The sequence below is a fragment of the Rhea pennata genome, chromosome 2 (genome assembly GCF_028389875.1).
Source record: "Rhea pennata isolate bPtePen1 chromosome 2, bPtePen1.pri, whole genome shotgun sequence".
Classification (NCBI taxonomy): domain Eukaryota; kingdom Metazoa; phylum Chordata; class Aves; order Rheiformes; family Rheidae; genus Rhea; species Rhea pennata.
The window spans coordinates 123239594-123267258 of record NC_084664.1 but is presented as its reverse complement, the minus strand read 5'-3'; the positions used below and the strand labels follow the sequence as shown (position 1 = coordinate 123267258).

The following is a 27665-nucleotide window of genomic DNA, read 5'->3' as shown; positions in this document are numbered from 1 at the left end:
GCAAGGTCTAAACCTGCTAATGTTTATGTGTATTCTTAACTGTACTACTTCTGCTAATCCCATGGACTTTAATGTGTTTTAAGTGTTTCCAGCAGAAGAGTTCAAGTTTCCTGGGTTTATTTCCATTTCTGCAGCTGGACCAAATCACTGATTTCAGCGGCAGTGCTGACTTAAACAACCACCAAACCGCTTACCTGTTCCCAAAGTTATGACTATACCTTTCCTGGGCTGTATTGTGAACTAAGGACTACAAATTTGAAATAACCTTTTTATTAGGTTATTTTTTGTTAAATTGTGTTTCTTTTCAGCTCCTCATACCCAAATGAAAAGAGAGTTAAGGAGGCACTGCCGCTAACACAACTGCTTGTCACATTTTTTTTTATTGTTGCTAAAGACTACTTACTGGCTCTGTTAGGGCTACACTTGGGCCCTCATCTTATGAACACATACCTAAGTTCTTCAAATCTCTTTCCTAGGAACCAGTCAAGAAATGCAGTTATATATGCAGAAGAAGTAAAATCAACGGAATAAGGAGAAGCAAAGAATTGTTCATTTTAAGAAAAAGAGTAAATAGCTGGGTGAAAAACAATTAACGCTGATTTCTGTATTTCTTGTTTTCAGGAGAGAGTTTTCACAAAGTTCTTACAGCTTCTGTGAAAATTGGCAGCTGCACAGAAGAAAGCACAGCATGGTGTTCTTTGGCATACATCTACAGATGTGTATCTCCAGAGGTGCAGGCAGCTGGATCAGCATTACCCACACGTAGGAAACAGCAAGGGCAAACGCTGCTACTTGTCTTCCAGAGCAGATAGGGACAGAGGAGCAGCTTGCTCCTGGTACTGGATGAGGGGGGGCCATAGGGTGTCAACCTCCAGGAAGTGGGATTTGTTGTTTCAGGGAAGATTACATTCCACACAGGGGCACTTGAAAATTTTCATTTTAAGCTATGGTTAGTTATACACTAGTGGCCTCCACATTTGGAGGCTGATAGACCAAATAAATAAATAATAGAGAGAAAGAAAGAAATCGGTGTTTTGTTCAACTGTTTCTCACAGCTCAGCAAAGAGCCCGGCGGTGCAGCACAGCTAACAGCCAGGCGTGCCAGAGGCCTCCTGGAAGCCGCGGGACTTCCGTGGGCATTGCCTAACCCCGCCGAGCCCAGGCCTTCTGCAACTTCTGCGCATCCTCGCTGCAAGCGCGACCGCTTCTCCGTGCCCCCCTAACCAAACCAAAGCTCCGCCATCCTAGTCGCTGCCGCACTCGGTCCGTCCCGCGGCGGCGGCGAGGCAGTCGCCCGGCGGCCCATCCCGCGGATACGCTCCGCTCCGGTGAGCGACGCCCCTTGCCCTCAAGATGGCGCTTGGGAGCGCGGCCGCTGTGCACCCTGGGATATGTAGTCCGCGCGGCCTGGGGCGGGGCCCCCTCGGAGCCCCGCCCAGCGCCGCCGCCAGCGCCGCCGCGCCGCGCCCAGCACCCGCCGCGCCGCGCCGCTGCCGTCGGGCGCGGCCTGGGGCGGCGGCGGCGGGGGGACCCCCCGCGCGTGTGGGGCGGGGGGGGCAGGGGGTGCGGCACCGCCGCTGTCGCCGCCATGGGGGTGTGGGGAGTGCGAGGCGGGCCGGGGCGGCTCGGGGGCGGGCCGGGCCGCCCGGGGGCGGGAGGCAGGGCCCCGCCGCCCAGCTCGGCCTATATAGCGCGGCGGGCGGGCAAGATGCTCACTGCGAGTAGAGGGGCCGCGGGCTCGGCGGGAGGCAGCGGCAGCGCCGCGGTGCGGGTCCCGGTCCCGTCCCCGTGCCTTGGCGGCGGCGGCGTGGCCGCGCCTGTGTGACAGGGGCCGGGAGCGAGGCGGCGGCGGCGCTGCCCGAGCTCGCCCGCCCGGCCGGCCGGGCTGCGCCTGTGCTCGGTGCGCCGGGCGGCGCTGCGCGCCTCCCCGCCCGCGGGCAGCCCCAGGCGCGGCGCGGAGGCGGGCGGCGGCGGCGGGAGGCTCGGCGCGGGGCTGCGGCCGCCGCCGCCGGGGGCGGGGGGGGAGCCGGCAGCATGAACATCCTCCTCGAGTTCTTCGTGGTGACTTTCCGAGTGCTCTGGGCTTTCGTGCTGGCCGCCGCCAAGTGGCTGGTGCGGCCCAAGGAGAAGAGCGTGGCGGGGCAGGTGTGCCTCATCACCGGGGCGGGCAGCGGCCTGGGCCGCCTCTTCGCCTTGGAGTTTGCCCGGCGGCGGGCGCTGCTGGTGCTCTGGGACATCAACACGCAGAGCAACGAGGAGACGGCGGGCATGGTGCGCCGCGTCTACCGCGAGCTGGCCGAGGCGGCGGCGGCCGCCGGCGCGCCCCGAGGTAAGCGGGGGGCCGCGCCGCCCGGCGGGCCGCTCCGTGCGGGGGGGGGCGCCCGGCGGCCGCGGACGGGCGAGTCCTTGGGCGCTCTGCGGACACCAAAGTAAACAGAAGTTTCAGCGTAATAGAAACGTGTTTGCTGTTTCCACTCAACAGCTGCTTCTCTGAAGGTTGAAATCCAACTTGTTCCCCCCCCCCGCCCCGTTCTCTTGTCTGTATTCCTTACTAGCTGGAGATGGAGAAAAAGAAGTGCTGCCCCACTGCGACTTGCAGGTTTACACGTACACCTGTGATGTGGGCAAAAGAGAAAATGTCTACATGACAGCTGAGAGGGTCCGCAAGGAGGTTGGCGAGGTTTCCGTCCTGGTTAACAATGCCGGTGTGGTCTCCGGGCACCATCTTTTGGAGTGTCCCGATGAGCTTATCGAGAGGACCATGATGGTCAACTGTCACGCGCACTTCTGGGTAACTATAAACTTGTTCACCCTGCCCTTTTTGTTAGTTAATTCTGAAAAAAGTTTGTAGTTGCTTAATGCTTTTTTACTTCACTTTGCATGTGCTGCCTTTTATTTGCAAGCTCACTACTTTGCAGGTCTCACTTTTAATGTATTGTTCTGATTAAAAACTAACCTTTGAAAGTTTTAATACCTACTGTTCCTGTTGATCAACTATATCCTCAAAGAACTCAGAGTATAAGATCTTATGCCATTTTACATAGCCCTGGGTATGAAATCCTTTGCAAGCATTATCTCTGAATCTGCTTAAAGGTTGCTATTGTTAATGAATGACTTTCCTTCCCTCCTTGCATAGTCTTGTTCCATCTTTTAGCTTTAAGGTGCTATTTTAATGATGGTTACAATAGTGAGCTCACATTTTCCTGAAAAGTAACTAAAAATCCCTGCTGGAGGTGTTGCTGGAGTTGCCTTAGAGGTAAATTGCTCCTTCTGAAGGCTTGGAAGGAAGGCAAAAAAAAACTTTCAAGAAAACAAGCCAAAACATCTTTTTGGGAATTTTTGCATATTTGCTGTCATAGCTTTCTCTGGGGACTGCCGGTAGAAGTAAGAATCCTTAATGTGGAACCTGGAGTAATACTATCTTTAACAGATGCTGATCAAAAAAAACAAGCTATGTGGTCTTTACTCTTCTTGTCTATCTAAATCTTGTTTTCCTGTGTTTCATTTTTAAACTTACTGTAGTGGAGTTATATAAACTGGAATGTGGAAGGAGGGCATGATGCACGCAGGGGTTAGCATTAGCTGTCAGATTGAGCCTATTGTTAGTATTAGAACTGTTCTTTGGTCTTTCAAATAAAGTTATGAAATACACTTGCATAACAATCAAAGGATTAAGCAATCTGAAATATACTCCCACTAAAGCCTTCTTTGGCTGTTCTTATGTTTGATAGTAAAAGTTCATAAAATACCTCGTGTTCAAAACCTAGAAAGACCTCCCAAACACAACTTTTTAACATGGAAGTTAAATGCTGTTTCATAACCCTGAAGGAGCCCCTTCAAATTTGCACTATGAAACACTTAATGGCAGAGCAATCTCTTTTTCCAATGTATTGTACAGCTTGCTGAGAGAGTGCATAAACTTCAGTGCACATGAGATTGTGTTCAGAAACTTTTTAACTTTACAAGTATATTAAGGCCATTTGAGAAGTTCTGAAAAGGCTTGTGTGATTTCTTACAATGTCCGAAAGCTCTGCATGTTCTGCTTTATGAAAGTCAAAGTGTTGCTTAAACAGAGGTGTATGCTAGTTTTAATGAGTTATTGATGTGGTTTAAATGCAGATTTGACAAAGTTTCCAAAGGCTCTAAATTATGACATCACTGTGAATTAAAATATGGGAGGATCCTAAATTCTCCAGCTGTTCTTCCCTGGGGTGCAAATCACACACTTAACATTGTTTCATAAACCTTTTTAAAGCACCCTCTGTATGTTCAGTTTCTTGTATCAACAGGAGAATAACTTAATCTAGTGACTGTTATGATTAATTTTCCATTTAAGTTTCATTCATCTCTAAATGCTTGTTTGCAAAGTGACTTTGGAGATGGATTTTGTGTGTGTGTATGTGTGTATATATATATATATATATCTAAAAAGCTACTGTTAATCTGAACTGTGGAACCTGAGAACTTAAGCTTCTGAGGAGCAGTCAACACCTTTTATATGCTCATATATACACTGAAGGTTCTGTGTCCAGCTTTGCTTTTCCTTCCATTTATTTTTGCTGTAGGCAAAGTATTTCTTCCTTGTCTTCCCTTCCTGATCTCAGGAAGGGTTGGCTTGACCAAAAAGTGGGTGGACTTCCATTAAAAATAATAGTACTTAATTCATAAGATATCATCTGAATCAGCTGATTCAACGCCAGGTTTTTTTTGTGTGTAAGTCAGTGCTGGCTTAAGTAGAACAATGTGTCTAGATGTGCAAAGTCTTTTACAGCTAGACTTTCCAGTGTCAGCTAAACTGGTGGTCCAAAAACAAAGCTAATACTCTGGAGCATTATGTAGACTTCTAACTATTCTTGGAGGGCGTTTCATCCAAAAGAAGCTGTAAATGGATTTCGTAAATACACAGATCCAGCAATTGGATGTCTGCTTTTGTTTTTGATGGTTTGTCATGTTTCTCCCCCCACCCCCACCCCCCAAGTAAAACGTGGGAAACTTTTCCCTATCCCTCAAGCACTACTCATAGCTCAATATATTTCTGTATAAACAAACGAAATGGGACTCTGCTATCATCCCCTTGTAACTTCTGAAATAGAATTGCTGGTCTGCTTTTTGTGCAGAATGCAGGTGAAAGTCTGTCACTGGTTTGCCTTTGAGATTCCAACTGGACTGTGTACTATATCACAAACTGGCAATAAAAAGAGCTTTAGCAGCATGCCACAGCCTAAACAGATGCTTTCCATTTTGCTGACATTCATGATTTATATAATCCTTTCTATGAGTGTTCTATATAAACATGTCACCACTGCATCATGTAGCAATTTCCACAGCATAAAATCCATCGTGGTATTAAAAACCTGTTATTTAATGCTGTGATAATTTGAATGCTTCTGATACTGAAAACATAGGGATAAAATCCATTCTTGGTTTAAAAAAAGACAGCTCTGGTTTTCTGTAATTCAGATACATAAAACTGCCTAGCCAGTAATGTAACATTATCTTTCCTGTGAGTCTATCACTAGAATAACAGTTTATTTGGTTGTACTTGTTGTCAGTTACTGGAACTGAACTTTTGCAAACTTCTGAAGTTACTCTTTTCCTATGATATGTCAGGGTTCAGATTCTGAAATTAAAAAGTTGCAATGCAAGGTTTGGGTATTGATCCTTCCATTTTGAGACAGGAAAACTGAGTTATTCCTATTTTAGCTTATGGTTTTACACAAAAGCTTAACTGAGGTATCATTATACTGTTTTAGATTACGTAGAACTATATTTAATATTACTGTGCAGTTCTCATTTGGGGATTTTTTTGAGATGCTTGTATCTATTTCAACCTGTGTGTTCCGAAAGAATATTGCTATTGAGATAAATAGATATTAATATTGTACATAACGTAGCTGTTGGCAATTCCTTCTAGGCTTGCTGACTGAATGGGACTTAGGTGGTGAGGACATTCAGGTGCTGCAGATCACTGATGTGAGGGTCCTTCTGTACGAGAGATCTCAGGGTCCAGCCCTGAAAGAACAGTGAAATTGCTTCTGTGTTTCCTTGTCATAGATTCTCCAAAACTTTCAACTTTCAAAGTCTTTCAAGCTCTTCTCTCTAGATGAGTTTTCCCTTCAACTTACCAAAAGGGGGAAGCAAAAGCATTTAGCTACAGCTCATCATACTTGAAACACATAGTGAGAGACTAGGGCCTTGACTTTGAAGACTTCTATACAGCTCTCTTAGAGTAGTTCTTTTCTATACACCTACAAACTGCTCAGTCTGTGAAGTTATGCATGTACATTTATTTTTGTAGGACTGCAATGAAAAATTTCTGGGCACCTTAATATTGATATAGAGCAAGATAAATAGAGAGTACAGAAGGAATTACTGTCCAAGAAATAACTTAGAAATTTTAGACTATATAATTGCCTGAACTTAAAACTGTCCTGGGAAGAAAGTTAATGAATGCAATCTGAATGAGTTAATAAAGCATACATTTTTGTATACAGTAGTTGCTGTGAATTTAGACTAAATTGCTTGCTAAAGTCTTGAAGTAACACTGTCTTATTTGTAAGTACTGTATTATACTATTGAGTTTGGAAAGACTTGTATTCATTAAAGTTCTGTTACAGCTGCACTTTCTATTTAGTCTAAATGCGAAAATGGTTTTTCTCCTTTTTTTTTTTTTTTAAGAAGGTGGGTCTGCACACTTGAAATGCAACAACAATAATTAGATAAGCAATATGATCTGAAATGATATCAAGGGAAATCTTGTGTGGACTGTTGGCATAGTAGTTTATGTTTTTTTGTTTTTTTTTTTTTTGGCTTAATCTCTAGAATCCTAATGTCTATGTTTAATTATAGACACAGTAGTCTATTGAGATGCCAGGTAAATATACTTAGCGTTTTGGACAAGTGGAATTAGCTGCTTTAACTGATTCAAAATTCATGCTAGTATATTCTAAGAACTATAAGTTCAGTTACAGTTTAATGTACAAATTCTTGGTATGGGTTTATGAAGCTTTTAAAAATGAGTTGGATCAAGTTTAAGCCCAACCAAGTACATATGATCCAAAAAGTGTTGTCAAAATTAATGCTTCTTGCAAAATGATTCCATTTATATGTCACCAATAGAATAATCCTGGAGAGCATGTTTTTAATACTGGGGTAGCATGTAGGATAGTGCATAAGTCAGTTTACTACAAAAATAGTAGTATTGGTAGTACTTAAAACTTGTGTTTGAGTATGATTTTCTAGTTTCTATGTTGTCTCCCCTCTTTCACCCCTCCACCTCCCAAAAAGAGAATCTTCTATCAATTAAGGAGAATACTGTTTTCCAGATGATGCTCTGCAAAACTGTATCTTCCTATCTTATGTGAAGATGGACTTAACTAGGAAATAATGCACAGTGGATGCATGTTTTTAGAGTTTGGGTGGCCAGAAGACTACTGGCTTAGAGGTTTTTTCCTCGCAGATTTATGAATGACCAGGAGCTTGTCTAACCTGGCATCAAGCACTGTTGTCACTAATTTACAGGCAACCAACCATTACTTATTAGAAGTTTGCATTTTTGTAATCTGTATGTATATGTAATCTACTCCTATGGTCACGTTTGATAGTGGTAGTGATCACTTTCAAGAGGCAATCTGTTTTCAGTTTTCTGATCCTTTATGGGGAAAAAAGAGCTCTAGGTGACTAAACAACTGCAAAAGGAGTCTTGTGACAGTTCCAAAATAGGCATGAATGAGGATAAAAATAACTTTAAGATCATATGCTCAAGCATAGCAAAAACATGCTTAGATGGGGAGATAGGTGGGTCTTAGTCTTATGCAAAAAGCCCCTCCCCCTTAGTTTGCCATGTGTATTACGCTATGAATTTGGGCATGTGTAATTCATGTTCCAGAATGCTGTCCACTGAACTGTAGCTCTTCCACAAATTACTGAACTCTAGTCCCTGAGGTCTCTAGAGGCTGCTCAGTCAGTTCTCCGTTGTCTACTGTAAGTACACCTCAGAGATAAACTAGCAAGTGTATCAAGGAATCCAAACAAAAACATTATAGCACTCTTGACTTGTTTTAATTAGGAATGCGTCTGTAAGGGCAGTGAAAAAGCATGATGAAGACTGAACATGTTACATGCAACTTTCTGTTGCAGAGAGTTTTACTTGCAAGCTGGAGGTGACTTTTTTTTTTTTTTTTTTTTTTTTTTTTTTTTGTTCAAATAGAGTTCAATTCATGGTCTTCCCTTCGTTCTCTTTTAACTGTGTGAAGAATTTGTTTTTTGGCCCCTATTAACAAATATGAAGAGACCACTCAGAATGTCTGTCCTAAACTGTTTTGGTTACCCTAACTCTTGCAGTGCTCAAACATACTTTGGAAATCAATTTCCTATTTCATTTGAAAGGTACATTGGAATGTGGTGATTAAAAAAAATAATAATTTTCAGAATGACTTGTGGATTGTTTGCTAGCAGATCAGTGTCCAGGATAGTAGCATTACCTACTATTAAAGCTTCATATGTGATCAGTCAGTTATTTCTATATGCTAAACTATGTGAAGCTTAAAGTGTAGGTAAAAACAATAATCTTTTTCATAGAAAGAACACACACAGACTTCTCAAACTATTTTGTAGAATTAATCAACTCTTAGTGGCTTGTAATTCTATGGTCTTCTAAAATAGAGCTGAAACTGCAAAATGGCCTGCAGAGGTAAAGCAGTTGGGATAATCAGACTCTCTAGTCTCCTGTAACTTTTTTTGAGGGTTAGAAACTTATCAGCAAACCATATGAATGCTTTCAGGTTTGGTAATCTCATCAAGAAATGGTCCTGGGTGAGTGATTGATGTGATGGTTAAATTCCTGCTTCTTAGGGAATGAGTTAGGTCAACTGAATAAGCAAGATCTTCTGCGCTGGCTTTGGTTTGATATTAGTGTTGCTTGTGAAGAATCTGGGGAGGCAGGAGAACCTTTACTGTGACTACAGTCTTTTACCAGTGTGGTGCCTAACTTTGCTAGCAATGTAAGGAGAGTCTTTTCACTGTTTCAGTGCAATACTTGATCTAAAAGATAGTGAATATGGCTTTTTCTTTTTTTGCGGAATTCATCTATAAGCAACATCTGCTTTTATTTTTCTAAAAAGCAGATATATTAATGAGACTTTCTTACATTTTTATCTTTTTTTAATAGCCAAGTTACTGTAGCAAGTTTCTGGAAGCCAGACCTGTTTATGTTCAAATACGGTGAAAAGTAATCCTATTTATGATGTGGCTGAGTGTCTTGCTAACCCAGGTTTTAACCATTGCTTAAGACATGTCTAAATTGAACTATGAGTTAGTGGTTGTCTTCTTTAGCTCTGTGTCATCAATTACTCCTGGCTAGACAGGTTGAGGAAAGATGAATGTTGTGTTTTCTAGCACCATCCCTGCCATTTTTAGCACTGCACTTTATCTCTTCTACTTTTATCTTTATCAGCTGCTAAGTATTATTCTTTCCCAATTTCTCATGCTTTGATTTCACTTCTGGGTTTTTATAGGGGGAGGGGAGGTTTTTGTTAAGTATTTGTAGTACTCAACCTTTCCATAGTCCTCTCTGTGTGAAAGCCAGAGCATTGCTCTTGTAGTTAACCTTTCTCCCCCAGCCTTTAAAGTTTTCTGGCTAATCGCGCTGATGATAAAATTGAGTTATTGATATCCATCTGTCTTCTGTGAGAGATAGATTTCTCTCCACAGGCAAACTGAAACTGATTTAGATGTGGTGCTGTATGCTTTTACCTGTTGTCTTAGGCTTTTTATTCTGTAAAGTCTTTTAAAATGTCGCTATAGCTATGTACAACAATAGGCATGAACTGGTAGAATCTCTTTCCAGGGTTTATTTGAAGGAAGATATTGTATGCCACAAGTAGGGTGAGATTTGCATCTTTGCTTAAGCTTTGAATGAACAATTTGTTCGTGTAAATAATGATATTGGTGTAATGATTTATATGCCAATCAAATTAACATTTGACATGAATGAGCTATCACAGTTAGAGTTGGAGGGCATTATAGGGCAAGGAATACAGGCACAGCTGTGGAGTAGAGGTGACTATCTTAGTGTGAGCCTTTTGAAATTCAAGTTTGTTTGGCTGTTGAATTCTGCACCTAAATGGGCCCTGAGACCAGTCACTTCTGCCATCTGTTTGAACTTGTGTGACAGCTTCTTAAACATTCCACTTACAGCATCGCTTTGTAAAAGCGCTTGAGCTTGTGCTTAGAAGTAACGTGTCCAAAACGTCTGACTTATGATGAAACTTCAAGGCAGTGGTGGCAAGCTGTCAGATGGGAGCATCCCTTTGAATCTACACCTTCCTTCATCTGATCCTTGGGTGAGCCAGGTTAGCTAACTGACCTGCCAGGAGAGTGAGGAGGAAAGCTGTTCATTGGTCTCGTCCAAGTTGCTAACTATTTAGAGACTAGAATCAGCTCATCCTCGTTTCAGGAGCAGGGATGGAATAGAGCCATGCAGTTGCAAACAGGGCCTTTGTGGCTGTCCACTGAAATTTCATTCTTGGAGAGACTTCCTAGAATAGTGTTTACAACTGCTCAACTGCTTAAAGCCTGTAAGTGGTTCTGAGCTATAGAAAATCTGCCACTGTTACAGCCTGAATGTAACAGAGCAATTTTGACAGAACATGGTATTTTAATTGTATGCAATCTAAAAACCCTTAGATAAAGGTAGGTTAGTCTTCTGAACACCCCAAATTTCGTCGTTAGTTGTATTAACAGCTCTAGCCTACTGCCTTGCATTGATACTATGACTGTTGTGTAAAGTAGAAAGCAATGATCTCTTGTGACTATTGCAGTATTTGCCTTCTCTGGAAGTCGGTTGAACTGATGCTGTTTGAATATGGGGGAGGAAGGGGGAAACAGGCCAGAGCTGTGTTTCAGCTTGGGGGAAGCTAGCATAGTTTCTACAGACAAGCAAGGGAAAGAGTTATCTCCTCCTTTGAGAGATCACCCCTGAGAAACTGAGTATCCTGTTGGTGTTGGGTAATAATGCCTGTGCAAGTAGAAGCTTTAAAAGCTATATTACCCACTGTTTTGGTTGCTGTGTTGACTGGAGTTTCTAGTCATTTTAGCCTTTGGCTTATGAAGTGAAAGACTACCCAGTAAGACTTTTCTTTTTCTTTCCCTTGGGAGGGTGGGGAGAAGTATTACCAACCACGTTCTGTTTTTGGAAAAACCTCCAAGCTCAATATCTTTTAAAAACATTGCTTTTCAGTGGGACTTACTTTATAGTAAGTTGGAGTTTTTTTTTACAGTTTAATTGCTTCCTAGGCAAAATGAAAACTAAACTTCTATTGAGCTGTGAAATCTTTTGTATATGTATTTTACCAATATATTATCTGAAAAGGGAAGCTTTTCTTCTAATCTTGTGCCTTTTATCAGATGTTCAGTGATGGCAAAATCACTTCTTAGATAATTGATTTAAAACAATGGTTTAGTGACTAAATTTAGTAGAATGAGTAAAGTGACTCATCTTTTGTCTGCATGCAAATACTATAGCAATCGTAGGGCTGTGTAAGTACCAGCTTTAAGGTATCTAAAACTTGAGACAATCTTTTTCTGTTTAGCCACTTCTTGAAAAGTGTGTTACGGAAAATATTGAGTCATCCTTCATTTTTTAAGATTTATGTAAGTACTTCTGATAGTTTTGTTCTCTAGTAATTTTTTGGAAAGACACAGGCTGAAATATGATGTTTTACTAAATATTCAGGAAGATGACTAAGCTTATTACAAGCTGGAGAAAAATGTATTTAAAAGTTGGATTATGTTATTTGTTGAACAGAATATTCTGAGCTCTTATCTAATAGCAATTCTAAAATGATTGTTATGTGACTTTTTCACTGACTCATAGCTGACTGTTTTAATTTTTGTCAAGATTATCAAATAGCTGGCAATAAATAACTGCTCTCCAAATGGTTAGACATTTGCTACAAACTTGTGATAATGAAGGTGAGGGTCTAATGTGTTTGTTACACTAATGTCAACATAGCTCTGAAATGCTGCAAATCCTTTGCGTAGCCATTTGTCAGTATATAAACAAAGCAGAATCTCTAGTCACTTCAACACAGCTTAAAGCTGCTTTTGTGGAAGGAGTAGCCTAGTGTTACTGTCTTATATCACTTGACCAGCAAACTCTAAAGTCATTCTGAATTTGACATTTGGATAAGAGCAAATTAGGTCTTCATCACTGAGGTCTACCTGGGGAAGAATGAGAGTTTGGTGCTAGCTCCTGGGGTGTTAAACAAAGTACATGACTAAGTGTTCTGTCACTCACAGTGTTGGAGTACTGTGTTAGTCTTGGATATATGAATTTAAGCTTCTGTCATCCATTGGCAAGTGTGTGATATTTAAATGAAATATGCTTGTAATTGTAGTGCTGATTAAATGAAACCTTGAATTGAGTCACACAACCTCAATTTTGCTTGTTTGCTCAGGGTAAAAGAAGAACTGGATGTTTTAAAGTTTCTCTGTTGTAAGCTGATCACAAATATTTCTAAATAAAACTTAAGGTTATGTTCCAAGAGCATTTAAATCCAGTTGGAAGGAGGGAGGGGAGATGCTGATTAATGTGTTCAAGCTGACATGATGCTTCTAAGCAGAAGGGTTGACTTTCTTCAAACTACATGCTACTTTTTCAGTGGGTACTGCCAACTGTATAAGAATTGCTTTAATCTGAATAGTAAATGTGTCTTGGAAGATATCTCAGTCTGAGTATGAGACAGCATTTGTGGAGAATGGATACCTTATGGGACAAATTGATATTTCAGTGCAGGAAGGAAGGGAGGAGCTTTTGATCACAAGTTTTATGTCTGAAAGCTTTAGTTGTCATGCTTGGTTATGCCTTAAACTTATGCAGGCTGGAGAAGCCTGAGCGTATGCACACTTGCTACCAAGCTCAATTTTTGTATGCATCTTTGCTCATATTTTGCTTTGCAGCATGAGGCAGACTGAACAATAGGCCCAATAAGCCTCTTACCTTGTTATGCATTCTGCTGGTCCTTCTCAGGTTTTAGATGGTACTTTGGCATTTGAAATCCACAACATACATCACTGATGTATGTTCTGCACTTCTACACTGCTTAAGCAGAGGTACTGTCTTTATTCATTACTAGCTGTCAGGACTCTAATGACTGTTCTGTCTGAGCTTTAATTTGAAGCCGTTGAAATTTGAAGCTGGCAGAACCTTAAGTTAGAGCTTGAAACACACCTGAAGAGCTGTAAGGAAGTGTGGTCACTGAAGGCCGTTTAGTGTGGCTGGAGGCATTAGTTCTTTGAAGATGAGAGCATCGTGGTCTTGTTTTCAGGAGCCAACTGAAAAAAAGTTAGTTTTGAAAGAAATTTAGCTAGGTGCACTGTAGTGGCTCATTGGGTTCTCTCTTTCCAGCTGATAGGACTTCAGACCAAAAAGAGTGTGGAGGACAAACACTGACTGCTTCAGGCAGAGCAGGATGATTTATTTCAGGTAAAAGCCTCTGTAGGCAATACAAGAGAGAAGTGACAGAGGAATTGGTGTCTGTTCCAGTTAAGATTTTGTATTTATAAACTTGCCTATAATGTAAGGACAAAGATTGTGAGGTCTCTGCTGGCTTAGAAATCTTTATCTGTAAGAGTAGGAGGCATGGCTCATTAAGCAAGGAGTTAGTGTGCTTGACTTGAGAGCTGAAGGTGCTCCAATTTTCATAGCACATGAAATCAAAGATAATAGCAAGAAGTGGAGGGAAGAGGCCTTAAATATACAGTCAGTGATTCAAGCAATGATATATACTGCTGCATATAACTGCGTTGTGTGTGTGTATGTGTGTGTATATATATATATATATATATATATATATTATATATACACATACACGTCAGCAAAGCAGTACCTGCAAGCACAAAGTGGACAAGTAGGTGTGTACATATTCTAGTATATGTAAAAATATGTTTAAGGCCGATATTAGATGCTTCCACAGAAATGTTTGGCCTTTAGTCCATGGAAAGAGCAGACTTTACAGGGCAGGTTTGACATCTGAGGGTAGAAGTAATTTTATAAGCTTTTAAAGCTAAAATCTGTTTTCTTTTCTCAGGAGAAAAGATGATAAAATATCTCAGGAGTAAAAAGATGGAGACTGTGGCAATAATGTATAAGCTCTAACTTCCCCTTGCTGGCATAGAATTAATAAGGGTAGTTCAGCTTGAATGCCAGAACTTCCTCATGCCCAGAAGGCATGCAAAGCAGACCTACCTAAGCAGAGGTAAAACATCTTTAAGGAGAAATTAGGACCACCTTTGACTGTGGTACATGTGCCTAAATTCCTGTCCTAGGTAAAGTTGTACTCTAGATCTAGTGTTGCAATGGAGGTGAGCATAAAAAAGCTTTATGCAGAGCAACTAGAAGTTTGATTATGTCCACACTAAGTCTTGGGTGATGACATCATCTTCCCTGATTCTCAGGAAAAAAGTTTCTGCTTCAGAAACTGCATTAATTAAGTAGTATTCTTCAGAACCTACCTACTGTTCATAGGACAGGATATGTGTGTGTGGTGGAGGTGAAGGAATGCTTTTTTTTTTCTTTTCTTTTTTCTTTACTCCACTCTTCTATTTGCACACTTTGGGGTAACATCACAAGAAATGTAAGCCCTCCCAGAAGTGGGGAGGGGACAGTGTGGTGACAGTTTGTAACAAACTGCTATTGCCTTGTCCTTGTCAAAGCACTTTCCATATTCTATTCTCTGTAGACCACAACCCCTTCTCAACTAAGCCTTGTAACAAAATATACAAAGGACAATTTAGCTAAGCTATGTTCAGCTGCCTTAAACATAGCATAATTACTTCTGGTAGTAAAGGATGGGAATCAATGATTAATGCTTGAAAGATAACTAGTGGTATTAGTTTCCTGTGATTTTTTTTTTTTTTTTTTTTTTTTTTTTTTTTGAATAGCATTACTTATCTTATCTTTACCGTCTTCCCACTGTAAACAGCTTTGTGGCGCTAAGTTCTGATTAAGGAAACTACTTAATTTGGTTTCAGTTTTCCCCTGATATACTCAATGTGAGTTTACTCAATGTAAGAGGAACTATTGCAACAAGAGGCATTCATAGGGAACAATGGTAACTTGGTACTGAGAACTGACTTTTGAAAGTGATCCTGAAATACCACAAATACTAAATAATGTGGTCATGAAACTTGGGCTGCAACATACTTGATCTCAAACATCTGTGTAATGCCATTTACTAGGTACTACTAACAAGCTCACTCACAAACATCAAAAAATAGAATTTAACCTAGTTTTGTGCAACTTTGATACTTTCAACTGGTTGAGTATGCCTCTTAAGCAGGGAATTTTGTTATGTGTATGGACCTGTCATGATGGAGAAGAAAATAGGACTATTAATCACTGACATGAATCAACAATGGGTTAAAACAAATATGATTCAATAGCATCTCTTTTTGAAAAAAATCAAACTTTATTCAATGCAAGTATTATTTCGTAGTTCTTATTTTTTGTTCTGTGGATGAAGTGAAAATTTAAATTAATGATAACTGATGTTGTATTTTGTTGTGACTTAACTCTTTAGGGTGTGTACTTTGTTACCTTCACCTCTTCACCTGGATAGATTTTTATCTCTAGTTTCACTCTATCTCCAAATGTGGGACATACAAACATTGGTGCATGTTTGTGTGGCTTTGCTTCTTTGTTACTTGTCATCATTATAGACTTCTGTTTTAAGTTTCAAGTCTATAAGTCTATTTTGTTCTTTTATGAGCTGGTTGCAAGGCAACTCTAACAATATTACTATGCATGTATGTTAAGCATTAACTGCTGTTGCAGTTCAATATTGAAGGAATCCCCATGGCCTCAAAACAGTAGGTTTTTATGTGAAGGACAAAGCTTTAGTGAGAAATTGAAGGTTGTGTTGCCTGCCAGGAGCTAAATAATGAAGGGACTCCTTTTGAAATGAAATATTGGAAGGTTTAGCTGTTTTGAAGGCAAGGCCTGTCCGAGGCACACTTGAGGGCAATCTTTGAATAGTTTCCAGCTGTCTATGGAGCCTTGGTTTAAGGAAAAATCATAGGCATCTCCTGATTCCTTCTGTTCTAAAAGGATCTGGGTAGACCTGTATGTAATGAAGAGAAATGCTTGGGTTTTTTTTAATTCATGTAGTAAGACTGGATAATCCTGGTCTACTTTTTCATTATAGCTTATTGAGAATAGAAACTGATGATCAAAATGGTAATTATTTCCAGTTATTTGTAAATATTTACTTAGCTGGTGGTTAATTATCCAGAGGGGGCCCATTGCTTCTTGAAAACAGTCGGCAGAGACATCTGAGCTCCTTTAAAGTCAAGCGACAGTTCTGGTCCCATACCTTAGCAAAATCAACAGTGGTTGTGTACTGTCTTTCTCTGTTCAGCCCATTACTGATAGCACCACATCCTTTGTGCTGTGCACTGTTCAAAGCAGTACTTGATATTTTAATGTAATCTTAGCATAGTTACTAATCTCACCTTAAAATAGTTATTTAAATATTGTTTGAGATACTTATACAATAGATTTTAAGAAGGATGTGGAGATAATATAGAAAGTTATTGATGATGATGCGAATGACAGGTTATTAGCTTAGTTCTGACTGGAGCCAAATAAAAAGCTGGGAGAGAAAATAAACAGTTAAACCCAGGCTTGTAACTGTAAGATATCTAAAGTTGTTGTCTTCTGAAATAAGCTACGCTATATAACTGTACCTGAAAATGTTAGTGTGTTTGCTGATAAGCTTGCTGTGGGTGTGTTTCTGCCTTCTGGCACCTCTTTTTAATACTGAACAGTGCATTAGTGCTTTTCTATCCAGTTGGGACAAATCTGCTTTGAGGCAAGGCTGCCGCAGCCTGTATAGAGAAGTCTCTTGTCAGAACTTCTTGCCTTCTCAGTTATTGGGATGGAAAGAAAAACTGGGACGTGTGGTAACTTTTAAATTTCATTTGGAGGTGGAATGAGTGGCCAGTTCCACTCCTACATGGGAGTAGGAGACCCTGCAGTGTGGCCTGCTCTGGTTCCTGAGGAAGAATGGGAAGAAAGGAATGCTGAATGCCCATCTCAAAGTAGAGAGGGTATAGCTTGCATTTTGAACAATTAAAAAGCTTATTTTTATAAAGTGATAGAGCTAGTGATAATAGCTGTATGACTAGCAATCGTGAATGGCAGCGGGCTCTTATCTCTTTTGAAGTTCCAGGCTTTGCCAGAGTTGTCTAGATGAATCTAGTGTTGGGTGACTAATCATACCAATTTTGACTCTTGAATCTGACTGAACAGTGTTTAACATGAACATAAAGCAGAGGGTATGGTGACGAAAGCATTGTACTCATTTATACTGTTATCCAGTTGACTGTTCTGGCAGTCAGGAATAGCTAGCAGTTGGGAAAATGTCTGTCATACCAGTGCACCACCTGTAAGTCACCTGTTTGGAGCAGCCTCTTAAAGATAACTGTGCTTCATCCTGTTAGATTAAGAGGCAGTATGGAAAATAGCTTTTTTTTTTTTTTCTCCCCAAAAAGGAATTCCTGCTTTACAGTGAAGCCGTTCATTTATGCCATTCAAAGAGCTTAAAAGAGCTGTTTAAGATTGATGGAAGGCAGAAAGTATGGAAAAAATGACTATTGGCAAACAAACTTAAAGGAACTTATGTGTTGTTACCTGCTTTGTTTGCTACTTTGATAAGTCAGCTCTATAAAAATGAGGTAGCATGTCTTTTTCCACTTTGCCTTTTGCATTCAGTATTCATTGTCTTGAGCTACATACAGCTAACATTGTTTTCTGTGGATTCTTGCTTTCTATGTTAAGAATAATTAAAAATCACTTTCCCAAACACAGTATTTCTTCATATTCTCATTTGCTGTATTTAAACTAATTTGTCTTGACATTGCAGCTGTGCTGTTCTTTGTGTTGCACAATCTTTTGAGTTTTGTTTCATTAAGAATGGAACTAAAGAATTTGGGGAAGGGGAGGGAAGAAGTGCTAGACTGTTAGAAGTTAATCTGCCGTAAACCAAAATGTTGAGAACAGATTACGAAAGCTATGAAGTGACATGTAAATGCTTGTTTGGTTTCACACTTGTTAGAAATAAGTCAGTAAAGCTGTGTGCATGTGAAGTACACGTTTGGTTATAGCTACTGAGAATAGTTCATTCTTACCAGGGTATTCAGAAGCGTGGATGAAATTGCCTGGAAGGTTAGGAATGATCTTTAAACTCCAAAACTTAGAAGGGGAAAACTAACTTGAAAAAAAAGCTTGTTTACTCTCTTATTCAGAACAGCTTCATACATTCTATTCAAAGATAATTTTATCCTTACCTAGCTGCTTTATCTAAACTGTTCTGCAGGTTAGAAAGCTGTCATGTTTGTACAGTGCTTTTTTTTTTGGGGGGGGGGGGGGTGTAGGGAGGAATTTATTTAAAGCTAGCTCTGAACATGAAGAGGATGCTTAGCTTAACTTTTTTGATGTGTGACACTGCGTATCTGCCCCTGATTCCTCACCCAGATTCATTGTAATACAATTCATTTCATCCACTATACTTATTTTTCTTCAGTGTTGAAAAGTGTTACTTTTGTCAGACATAGCTCTGACTCTAAACTTATGTCTTATTTAAATGTCTTCTACAGCTGTGAGATAAAACTGAAAACTAGAAGGTCAAACCAGGAGGCAGATAGTTTAATTAAATCACTTCAGTCAGTTTGGATTATTTTGGGAACTTGGTTCATGACCTCTAATGCTTTGGATGGGCAATATCACATTTCTTGCTGGGTATCTTCTAGTTTTTTCTTTTTCTTTTTCTTTCTTTTTTTTTTTTTTTTTGGGGGGGGGGGTGGGGAGGGAGGGAAGGATTACTATGTCCATGTACCACCTCTGAAGACTAATGTGAGCTATACTACCTGTTCAGACGAATTCCAGATGGGAAGGCCACCCAAGAGGCATCTTGCCCCTGAACCAGTCTAACTCTTAACTAGTTTCTCGGCAGCACAGCAAACACACAGACTACAGGTCTGGTAGGCAGATGTAGCTGAAGTTGACAAACTGGAAATAAGAAACTAGGCTGGTCTGTTTTTATGTAACAGGCAGGAAAAACTGGGACCAAAGTACAGAGAAAGCTGTTTTGATCAAGGAAGTAGGTTGTGCCAGGAGCTCAGTAAGAACACAGGTTTTGAGGATTGCTTATACCATGGAAGAGAATAACTTCACTTTGGGATTGTTTTCTCAGTAAGAAGAGGCTGGCAGGAGCAGTGGGCAAGCCTTTGCTATGAGACTGGAAACGTGTCCCCTGGTAGAGTGTGGCTGCATCTTATACTGCTTGTTTTTAGGTACTGATTCCCAGCTGCAGCAGATGGCTGGAGGATGGCAGCAACTGAGAAGACTTTTATCCATTTAGCTCAGTCATATGTAGCTGACTTCTAGGTTTTGTACATGTGGTAGGGGTACTGTCTATCTTCATAGGCTGCCTTAGCTTCAGATTTAAATTGATTTGCAGGATGGTATCCTATGACCAGTACAGCGGCTTGTTCTGAGTAGGCTGTTTCAGAACACTACGGTCTTGCGCAAAGATTTTCAAGAATTGCTAATTTCCCATCCTTCCTTTGTGGCCCTAATTGGCCTTTTAAGAGATGGCTTGCATGAAGTGACTGTTGTTCCATTGCTGGAAGTGTTTGGTCTGCACTTGAATTGCTGAAGACATAACCCAAGTGTCCTTAGCAGGGTGTGTTAGTCGTGTTTTGTCGTGTTTCCTCTTGACTGAAAACTACTTACTTTAGCCACAAGCTCTTAAAACTTTGTAATCTTTAAGTTTTGAGGGAGTGCAATATGGTTGAGAGTAGGCTTTCTGAAATACAATGCTCTGTAGCTGTGCTCGTTATTTTTTTTTGTTTGTATACTTGTGAAAATAGACTTTCTATAGTTATAGATAAACACTTATGGACACCTAGTTATACACACATGTTCACACTGCCTTCTAAAGAGACAAACTCCAAGGCCAGTGCCCCTTCATTTCTCCAGCGCCTTGTAGCCAAAGCTTCAGTCTGCACTATTAGGCTTACTGGCAACAGGAGGTGACAATCGATCATCCCAGTGTGACATGGACAGATAACTGAGATATAAGAGCGGGCTGCTGGTGGAACTAGTTAATGCTCTAGAGGAGACTAAATTGGTAGCAGGACTGACCTGGGAATAGGCTTCACTTACAAGTATGACATGGCACATCAGGGCAAGCATGCACACAGCGTATGTTGGAGTGTGATGCAAGCTTCAGGTAAAGAACATAGTGTAAAACTTCAGTACCATCAGAGAGAAGCCTCTTACCTTTTAAGATTGCTGCCCTCTGACTAGGCTCTGTTGCCATGCAATCTGGGAAGAGAAGTTGAAACTTTGTGTGCCTGGCACAGATTAGTGTAATGAGGGAACTAAATTCTTGTCTGGGGTTCTATATAAGAGGTTTAAAGATGCCTGCCCTGAGCAAAGAAACAAATGCAAGGGAGCTTGCTCTCAGATTATTTTCTGTAATTAACTTCTAGATTCTGTCATAACTGCGTAATGAAGTTATATGAATCAACGGTAGAAAAGGCAAGGAGTCAGGAGGTCTGTTAATCTTCTATCATTTGCCAGCTGTCCAGTGAAAACACTCTTTTGTGTGGTGTTAGGAGGTCTGGATTAGTCATTTAACACCTGCAGGCAAAAATGTAGTACAAGAACATGTGAAAATCATTAGAGCAAAACTGTCCTGACGTCTGTGATTAGAAAATGCAGACAGCATAAGAATGGAATTAGATGGATTCAGCTGTAGCTTGCATGTCTTTTAAAGTATGCAGCTGACATGATTCAGATCAACAATTAAGCAAGTAGCAAATACTTAAGAGGCATTTGTATGCTCTGAGCCTGGATCCAAGTTATATGGGAAGGCTTAGTTTCTGGAAGGATTAAGCATTTGTGGTACTGAATGAATTGGAATAATAGCTCTGTCATAAGTAGTTTTATATACTAACTAGACATGTTTGCAATGTTTAAAAAGCATTGTCTGATTCTTAGCAGTTTTCAGTGATCTGGTGTAGTACGCTGGTAACCTGAAAGCTGAGGTAAGTCTTGACTGGATATTAAAAAAAAAAAAAAAAAAAAAAAAAAAAAAAAAAAAGGAAAAAACCTTAAGTGATTCTTCTAGTGTATAAGGTGCTCTACTAGATACCTGCTTCAAAAATGAAAGTTTTGAGTCAGCTTCAGAGAACAGATATGACATAGCTAGAAATTGTATCAGAGCTAACATGGTTACAATGGTGAATACCTTTAATTTATCACTTAATTTTTGAAAATGTTAACACCAGCTTGGTGTTTTAGCTGAAACTTCGATACAATCAAAGCATAAAATTTGGAGGTTAAATTCAAATGTGTGAAGTTTTTAGTTTGAGGCTTGACTTTTGTTTCATCTTTAAAACTTTTTAAATGGTTTATAACAGAAACATATCTTAGATTTTTTTTTTTTTTTAGTTAGAACAATGCTTATGGATGCCAATATACATGCAGAGCAATTAGACTAGCAGATGTTTAGTGTATTTCTTGTATGTAAAAAGTAACATCAGTAAAAGCTTTCCCTCCAATAATTCTCTTATTTTAAAATGTCCAAGATAACTAGTAAATTGAATAAAACCTACTGTATGTAATTTACAAAACATAATAATTGATACTGATAATTAGGTAAAATAATTAGAACTGGTAATTGGAAGTAGACAACTTGGACGTGCTGGATGACATTGTTAAACACTTTACATTCCTTTTTCTCATTTAAAAAAATGTGGCTTCCATTCAAGGGTCAAATTATCTCTTTCTGATAATTGGTCTCTTGCAGAAAAATAAACATGTCTGAGCAAAACTGATCCTTTAACCTTAGAATTTTTGCAGATAAAATCCTTGCTATCTTAATTCATAAACATTCTGTGGATTTTCTGTTGAAATTTTGGTGAAACTCAGAAGTTCAAAACACTGTACAGTGATCTTGCTTCTAAATTTTTGATAAACTGGGAGAGAGGTTTTAAAGATGTATCACTAATATAGTACTCTCATGTTTTTTAACTGTAGACTACTAAAGCATTCCTCCCCAAGATGCTGGAAATGAATCATGGACACATCGTAACAGTTGCAAGTTCTCTGGGATTGTTCAGCACTGCTGGAGTGGAGGTTTGTTAGACTATAATTAATAACAATATTTGCAGTTCTTGCTTAGGATAAGCTTTTTTGTATGATCAGCTGGAGAAAATAAAGCCAAATCTTCAAAGATGCTTGGAAGTTACGGTGCTCAGTAGCTTATCACCAGACTATTCCCTATGAGTGGGATCCATAGGACTTGGGCAACCACCTTATTTATATACTTTGCAGGTGGACTTGCCACTTGAAGTAAAAGCCTAGGACAGCTAAGGAATTCAGAGTGCTATATGACCTTTGAATTACCTGGTAACTTTTAAGAATATGAAAATGCCCACTCACCTATTTCTGCCAAGAGCTTTAGTGCTAGGCTTGAAGCCAAAGGCAAGAACTTTGAAAAATAATTAAGGTGTTTCCTACTTTGAGGAAATGGCTGACTGCCTTCTTTCCAGAATATATGGCTCACCTCCTTTACCGGGCTTTAAGCTAAAGACATTTGGTCATCTCGTTTCTAGCAGTCATTTGAAAACCACAGTCTTGTGTGGCTTGTTTGGTACATAAACTAGGTTAGGATTAGAAACTTGTCTTGCTTTTTGGATTGTTATCGCAAACTGAAGTGTGAATTAGAAGCATTCAGTTAGTGAAAATGAATCCACATGTCTAATGGAATAATGGTCATACTGCCCCAGAAGGCATGGACTTGTTCGGATTGAGTCCAAGTTATGTGCAGGACCTTAAGCTATGTCTAGGATAAGCAGCAGAGTTCCTCAACAGAAATTATTTAAATTGGTGTAACTTGAAACCTTTTGAGAGGATTTTTGGTCTTCAGAAAGCTACAAAGTGTTTCCTAGATTGCATGTGTGACCACCAAAAGAGGTAGTGGCATGTCCAACTGAAAACTTGAATGTTACTGCTATTATCCAATTATTTTCAAAATTTGCTCAGCTTAGTAGCCTTATGAGATAGGCAAGGTATAACTGCTGAAGATTAAATTTGCCTGAGTCTCCTTAATACCTTATGTTGAAACTAATATTAAAAATTCCTACTTCTAATTTTCTAGGTAATATTAGGTATCTCAGTCCTCTTATTCTAACACTTTAAATTTAAACAGACTGGTAATCAGAATAACTTGCCATATGAGCCTGCCTGATTCGAAGACCTGAATCCAAGGTCATCTCCTCCTACATTCAACTTTCCTGCTTGCATGAGTCTGTTAATTGCTTTAAAAGTACAGTGATAAATGAGCTGATGTGATGCTATGTTCGGTGGGTGTCTTCTGCTGCTGCTTTGAAAATCTATGCAGAATCATGTGAATTGTGCCTTGACTTTGAACATAATTCATATCTATCCTTTCTAAGTAACATCTCTGCCTAATTCATTGCCAACACAGGATTATTGTGCCAGCAAATTTGGAGCTGTAGGTTTCCATGAATCTTTGAGCCATGAATTGAAGGCTGCTGAAAAAGATGGAATTAAAACAACTTTAGTCTGCCCATATCTAGTAGATACAGGAATGTTCAGAGGGTGCAGGATCAGGTAAGTAAATTTCTTCATCTGTCCAGTATTTGTAGTGTCTTAAAAGTACTTGAAATCTACTAAACATTTGCAACTGGAACTGGGAATATCTAGTTGTTTTACTGACCTAGATCCCTGCTTAAACTGTTAACATAAAAATATCAGTGAGTAAAGCAGGGATGTACACCTTGAAGTCGGTGAGTTTCTTCTGTCCTATTGTACCCATAGGCAACATAATCTTTTCTCTGTATTCATTGTAATTGAACAGTGAATAGAAAAAATTGGAAGTCTATGTCCCTTTTTGAAGTATTCCAAAGAAAATGAGCGAAGGAACTCTTCAGTGCAGCCTGCAGTACTTATGCACCTTATTAATCTGCCTAAAATCACATCTTTCAGAAAAGAAATTGAGCCTTTCCTTCCACCCCTGAAACCAGAATACTGTGTGAAGCAGGCTATGAGAGCTATCCTTACAGACCAGCCGATGATCTGCACGCCTCGCCTGATGTATATGGTAACCTTCATGAAGAGGTAATAACTGAACTGCCAGTTTAATTGGCTTCATGACCTACAATATACTTGTAAAATACAAGGGTATGCCCACTTTGGGGGTATAAACATCCTCCCACCTACATTAAGGCCACCTCTGAATGCAGCTTTATCAGAACTCAGTCTCTCCCTTGACTTGCACGAGCTTTCTTGGTTGCTTTCTCAGCAAGTGCTGCAAAACCAGGAACCTGTGTATTAAGCATCTTAATTTTACCTTTTTGCTATCTTCCATCTTTAAATTTCTGTTCTCTTTTCAATGGACTCTTAGGCTGCAGGAATTTCTCATTGTTCTTCTTGCATTCTGTGGGCCACTCTTTAGGAATGGGGTGTGAGGAAGCTTCCAGTAAAGGAGCCTCTAGCAGTTTTTCTCCAGAACCAGTACATAGGAGGCCCTGGCTGCAGATTCTCTAGGACTTGTGAAAATATGATAAAGGGAAAATCTGTACATTCAGAACTAATCCTACATCTGTAGGAAGGACTATTAAAGGAATATTCCTACTAAAGGAATATCTTCTCCCTGTCTAACACAACAGGTTTTTTATGGAAACTGTTTAATCTATAACCAAGCTGCTATTCCAGTGGTGCAGGCTAAGAAGCAGACCTGATCCCAGCAGTTAATTACAGGGAATTGGCTCACTTGCACTGATGCAACATCCTTTGCATACTGTTTTTTAGGGAGCAGCTACACAACTGTGCTGCTTTTGTTTTAATCTCTAGTATGTAGGAGGAGCCTTTAAACTGTAGCATGTTATTTTTGTTGCCCTCCTGTGATGGATGGTTGCTCTGAGAGCCTTGGGGATTTCTACTTCATGCACAAAGCAGTGGTCCTCCTGTGCCTTAAGTCCGTCATGGTGAACAGGGTCACCAAAGACTTGAGCATTCACTGTTCACCTCTTTCCTGGAAAACAGTATGTATCGTCTTTTCTGTCAATATGTAGAGGATTTTATCGGCAACTTTAAGAACTAGCTTCTTCAACAGGAAGCTCAGAGGCTACTTGAGCACTCTGTGCAAGCAGTACTTATGCAGCAGAAGTCAGATCAAAGGCCCTTTGGGCTGGTTGTCTTGTATTCAACACTCCTGCTTCTGATGAGATCAAAGCTCCCAAATAATCCATGCCCCAGGGACTAGCAGCTAGATCAAAGGCCCTCCAGTGGCTACTGCACAAGCAGTACTACTGACAGCAGTGACACCTGTACCAGTAACATCTACTTCCCAATGTTTAGTGGTCCTTGCTCCCAATGGTTAGATTCTATACTTTGCTTTCCACTAAATGAGTGTCTGTATTTCCAGAGACTTAAATCTCATCTTTTACCTTCACTATAGCTCCTGAGTAATGTCCTTGAAATAAAGTAATCTTGTGGATGTAGGAAGGTGTAGCCAGGTATTCATCCTCTAGTCACCTCTGACTTTTATCTGGAGGAAAAAAAAGGAAATTGCTTTCTTTATCTCCCTTTTTGAACCTGGATGATTGAGGTCAGAATATAAGTCAAGGTGGTTAAACATCAGGTGATCAAAGAATGGCACTACCTAACACTAATCCCAAATTTTAAAAAGTCTTAAATGTCTGACTTCTACTGATTCTTCTTTGAGCAGAATCTTTGCACTTAGGTTTGCTCTTAGGCCTTCTGTAATACTCTTGACCTCACTTCTTTAAAGAAAGCTATCATGTTGCTTATGAAGAAGCAGCAGAGCACCTGTTCTTAGCTGGAGGCATATGAATAAGTAGCTTCCTTTTTTCTGCCTGCCTTTATGGTGGGGACTGTCTGGAATTTCTATTTTTCTGTAAATATCACTGTGAAATAAAAGCAACATATTAGCTACTGCAGGGCTTCCCAAGAGACTTGAAGGATTTTTGAGACCATTGATATAATAAGATTTTTGTTTTATGTCATCTTCTAATAATTTTGTAACTTTTTTCTCTTCAGTATTCTGCCTTTTGAAGCTGTTGTATGCATGTATCGGTTTCTGGGAGCAGACAAGTGTATGTACCCTTTCATTGCTCAGAGGAAGCAGGCTACAAACAACAATGAAGCAAAGAATGGAATTTAACACTGTTTTGGATGGACTAACATTTATGGGTGAATATGATGTTACATGACTGAATTGTGGAGTACACTTGCATCTAACTGGTGCAGATGTCAACATCTTACTGTGGCATTTTCTTGGATTTTAAACCTGTGTATTGAACTCTTAAAAATCAACTGTTTTTTATATACTGTAAATAAAACTGACTAGAGTACTTGGAAAATGTGATAGGTAAGCAAAGTGAATTTATGATGTAGCTGCCACTGTTGTCCTTTAGAATATTACTGTATGTACAGTAAACTAGTCATACTACTTCTTGTAGGGATGCGTTGTGTGATATCTCTTCCTTAGCCTGCCAAGGCTTATAAGAGCTGTCTACAACCAGAAGATGCAGTGTTTCAGAAATTGCTTTATTTCCCTATGGTGTTGGGAAGGAGGGAGAGAGAAGTCTTGAATCAAGCTACTGCTCCTGACCTTTTATAATAGATTATGAATGCATCTCTTAACTTGTTAAGCCAAGCTCTAAAGGACACATGGCTAAATTGTGGTGTAATTCTTTTGTAGCGATTGTGTGTTATATTTAAACAAAGATAAAAAAAATTTGTGAATCTCTGCCAATTCAAAGGCAAATGAATGTCTCAAAATACTCTCAGAGCAAAGTTGTACTGGGCACCTGGTTTTCTAGGAATGCAGTCAGTGATTTAAACTGACTTTTTTTCCAAGTTGCTTGATTTGAAATATGCTCTGTCCTGTTCCCCTTTCTACCCTTATGGACTGCATGTTCCTTTTCTTCCTCCTTATTCTTATTTCCGACAGTTCTACCCTGCCCCCTGAGGAAGTTGTATTAAATTTCTTTAACTGGACCTATGCCTAAAAGACAAAGCAATTCAGCTGAGATACAAACTGTTTATGTAAGTGCTGGTCCTATGCCAACCTTTAGCAAAGGAAAAATAAAATTATACCTGATGCAACTTTACATGTGGAATATGGAAGGGTGTAAAGATTTTTGAGTTCTACTCACATTGTAGAACAGCAAATAACATTTTTACAGTATTTTTTTCTAAAGTGAACAATTTTGTGCCTTGAATTTGGTCTTCTGTATTAGTGAAACATCGTAAAAGTGAACTTCTACCTCTGTATCTTAATGTATACCATCCACTTGTAAACTACTATTGGACAAATTATGTGATTACTTTTTTAGAATGTCTTGTTAAATAGTGACCAATGCCTGTGGTTATTAAAGTGAGCCACCTTTTCATTAAAGCAATGATTGGGATGTTTCCTTGACAGACTAAACTAATTGAAACTACTTACTTGTGTCTGTTCTTCAGTGCTTTAGTATCAACATAGTTCAAAAAAATTTTTTTTTACTCAATTCCTGTGTCTGCTTTGTCGACTACATGGTTT

At 39.7% G+C, this 27665-nt stretch overlaps 1 protein-coding gene across 1 annotated transcript; it reads left to right on the top strand.

The window, feature by feature from the left end:
- Nucleotides 1–2016: 2016 nt before the first annotated feature.
- RDH10 (retinol dehydrogenase 10) lies at nucleotides 2017–27567 on the top strand. Its single transcript, XM_062570273.1, has 6 exons — nucleotides 2017–2329; nucleotides 2556–2791; nucleotides 22109–22207; nucleotides 23562–23707; nucleotides 24083–24214; nucleotides 26159–27567. Exons 1-6 carry the CDS (start codon nucleotides 2035–2037, stop codon nucleotides 26280–26282), a joined length of 1032 nt encoding a protein of 343 aa, XP_062426257.1. The 5' UTR covers nucleotides 2017–2034; the 3' UTR covers nucleotides 26283–27567.
- The last annotated feature ends 98 nt before the right edge of the window (nucleotides 27568–27665 follow it).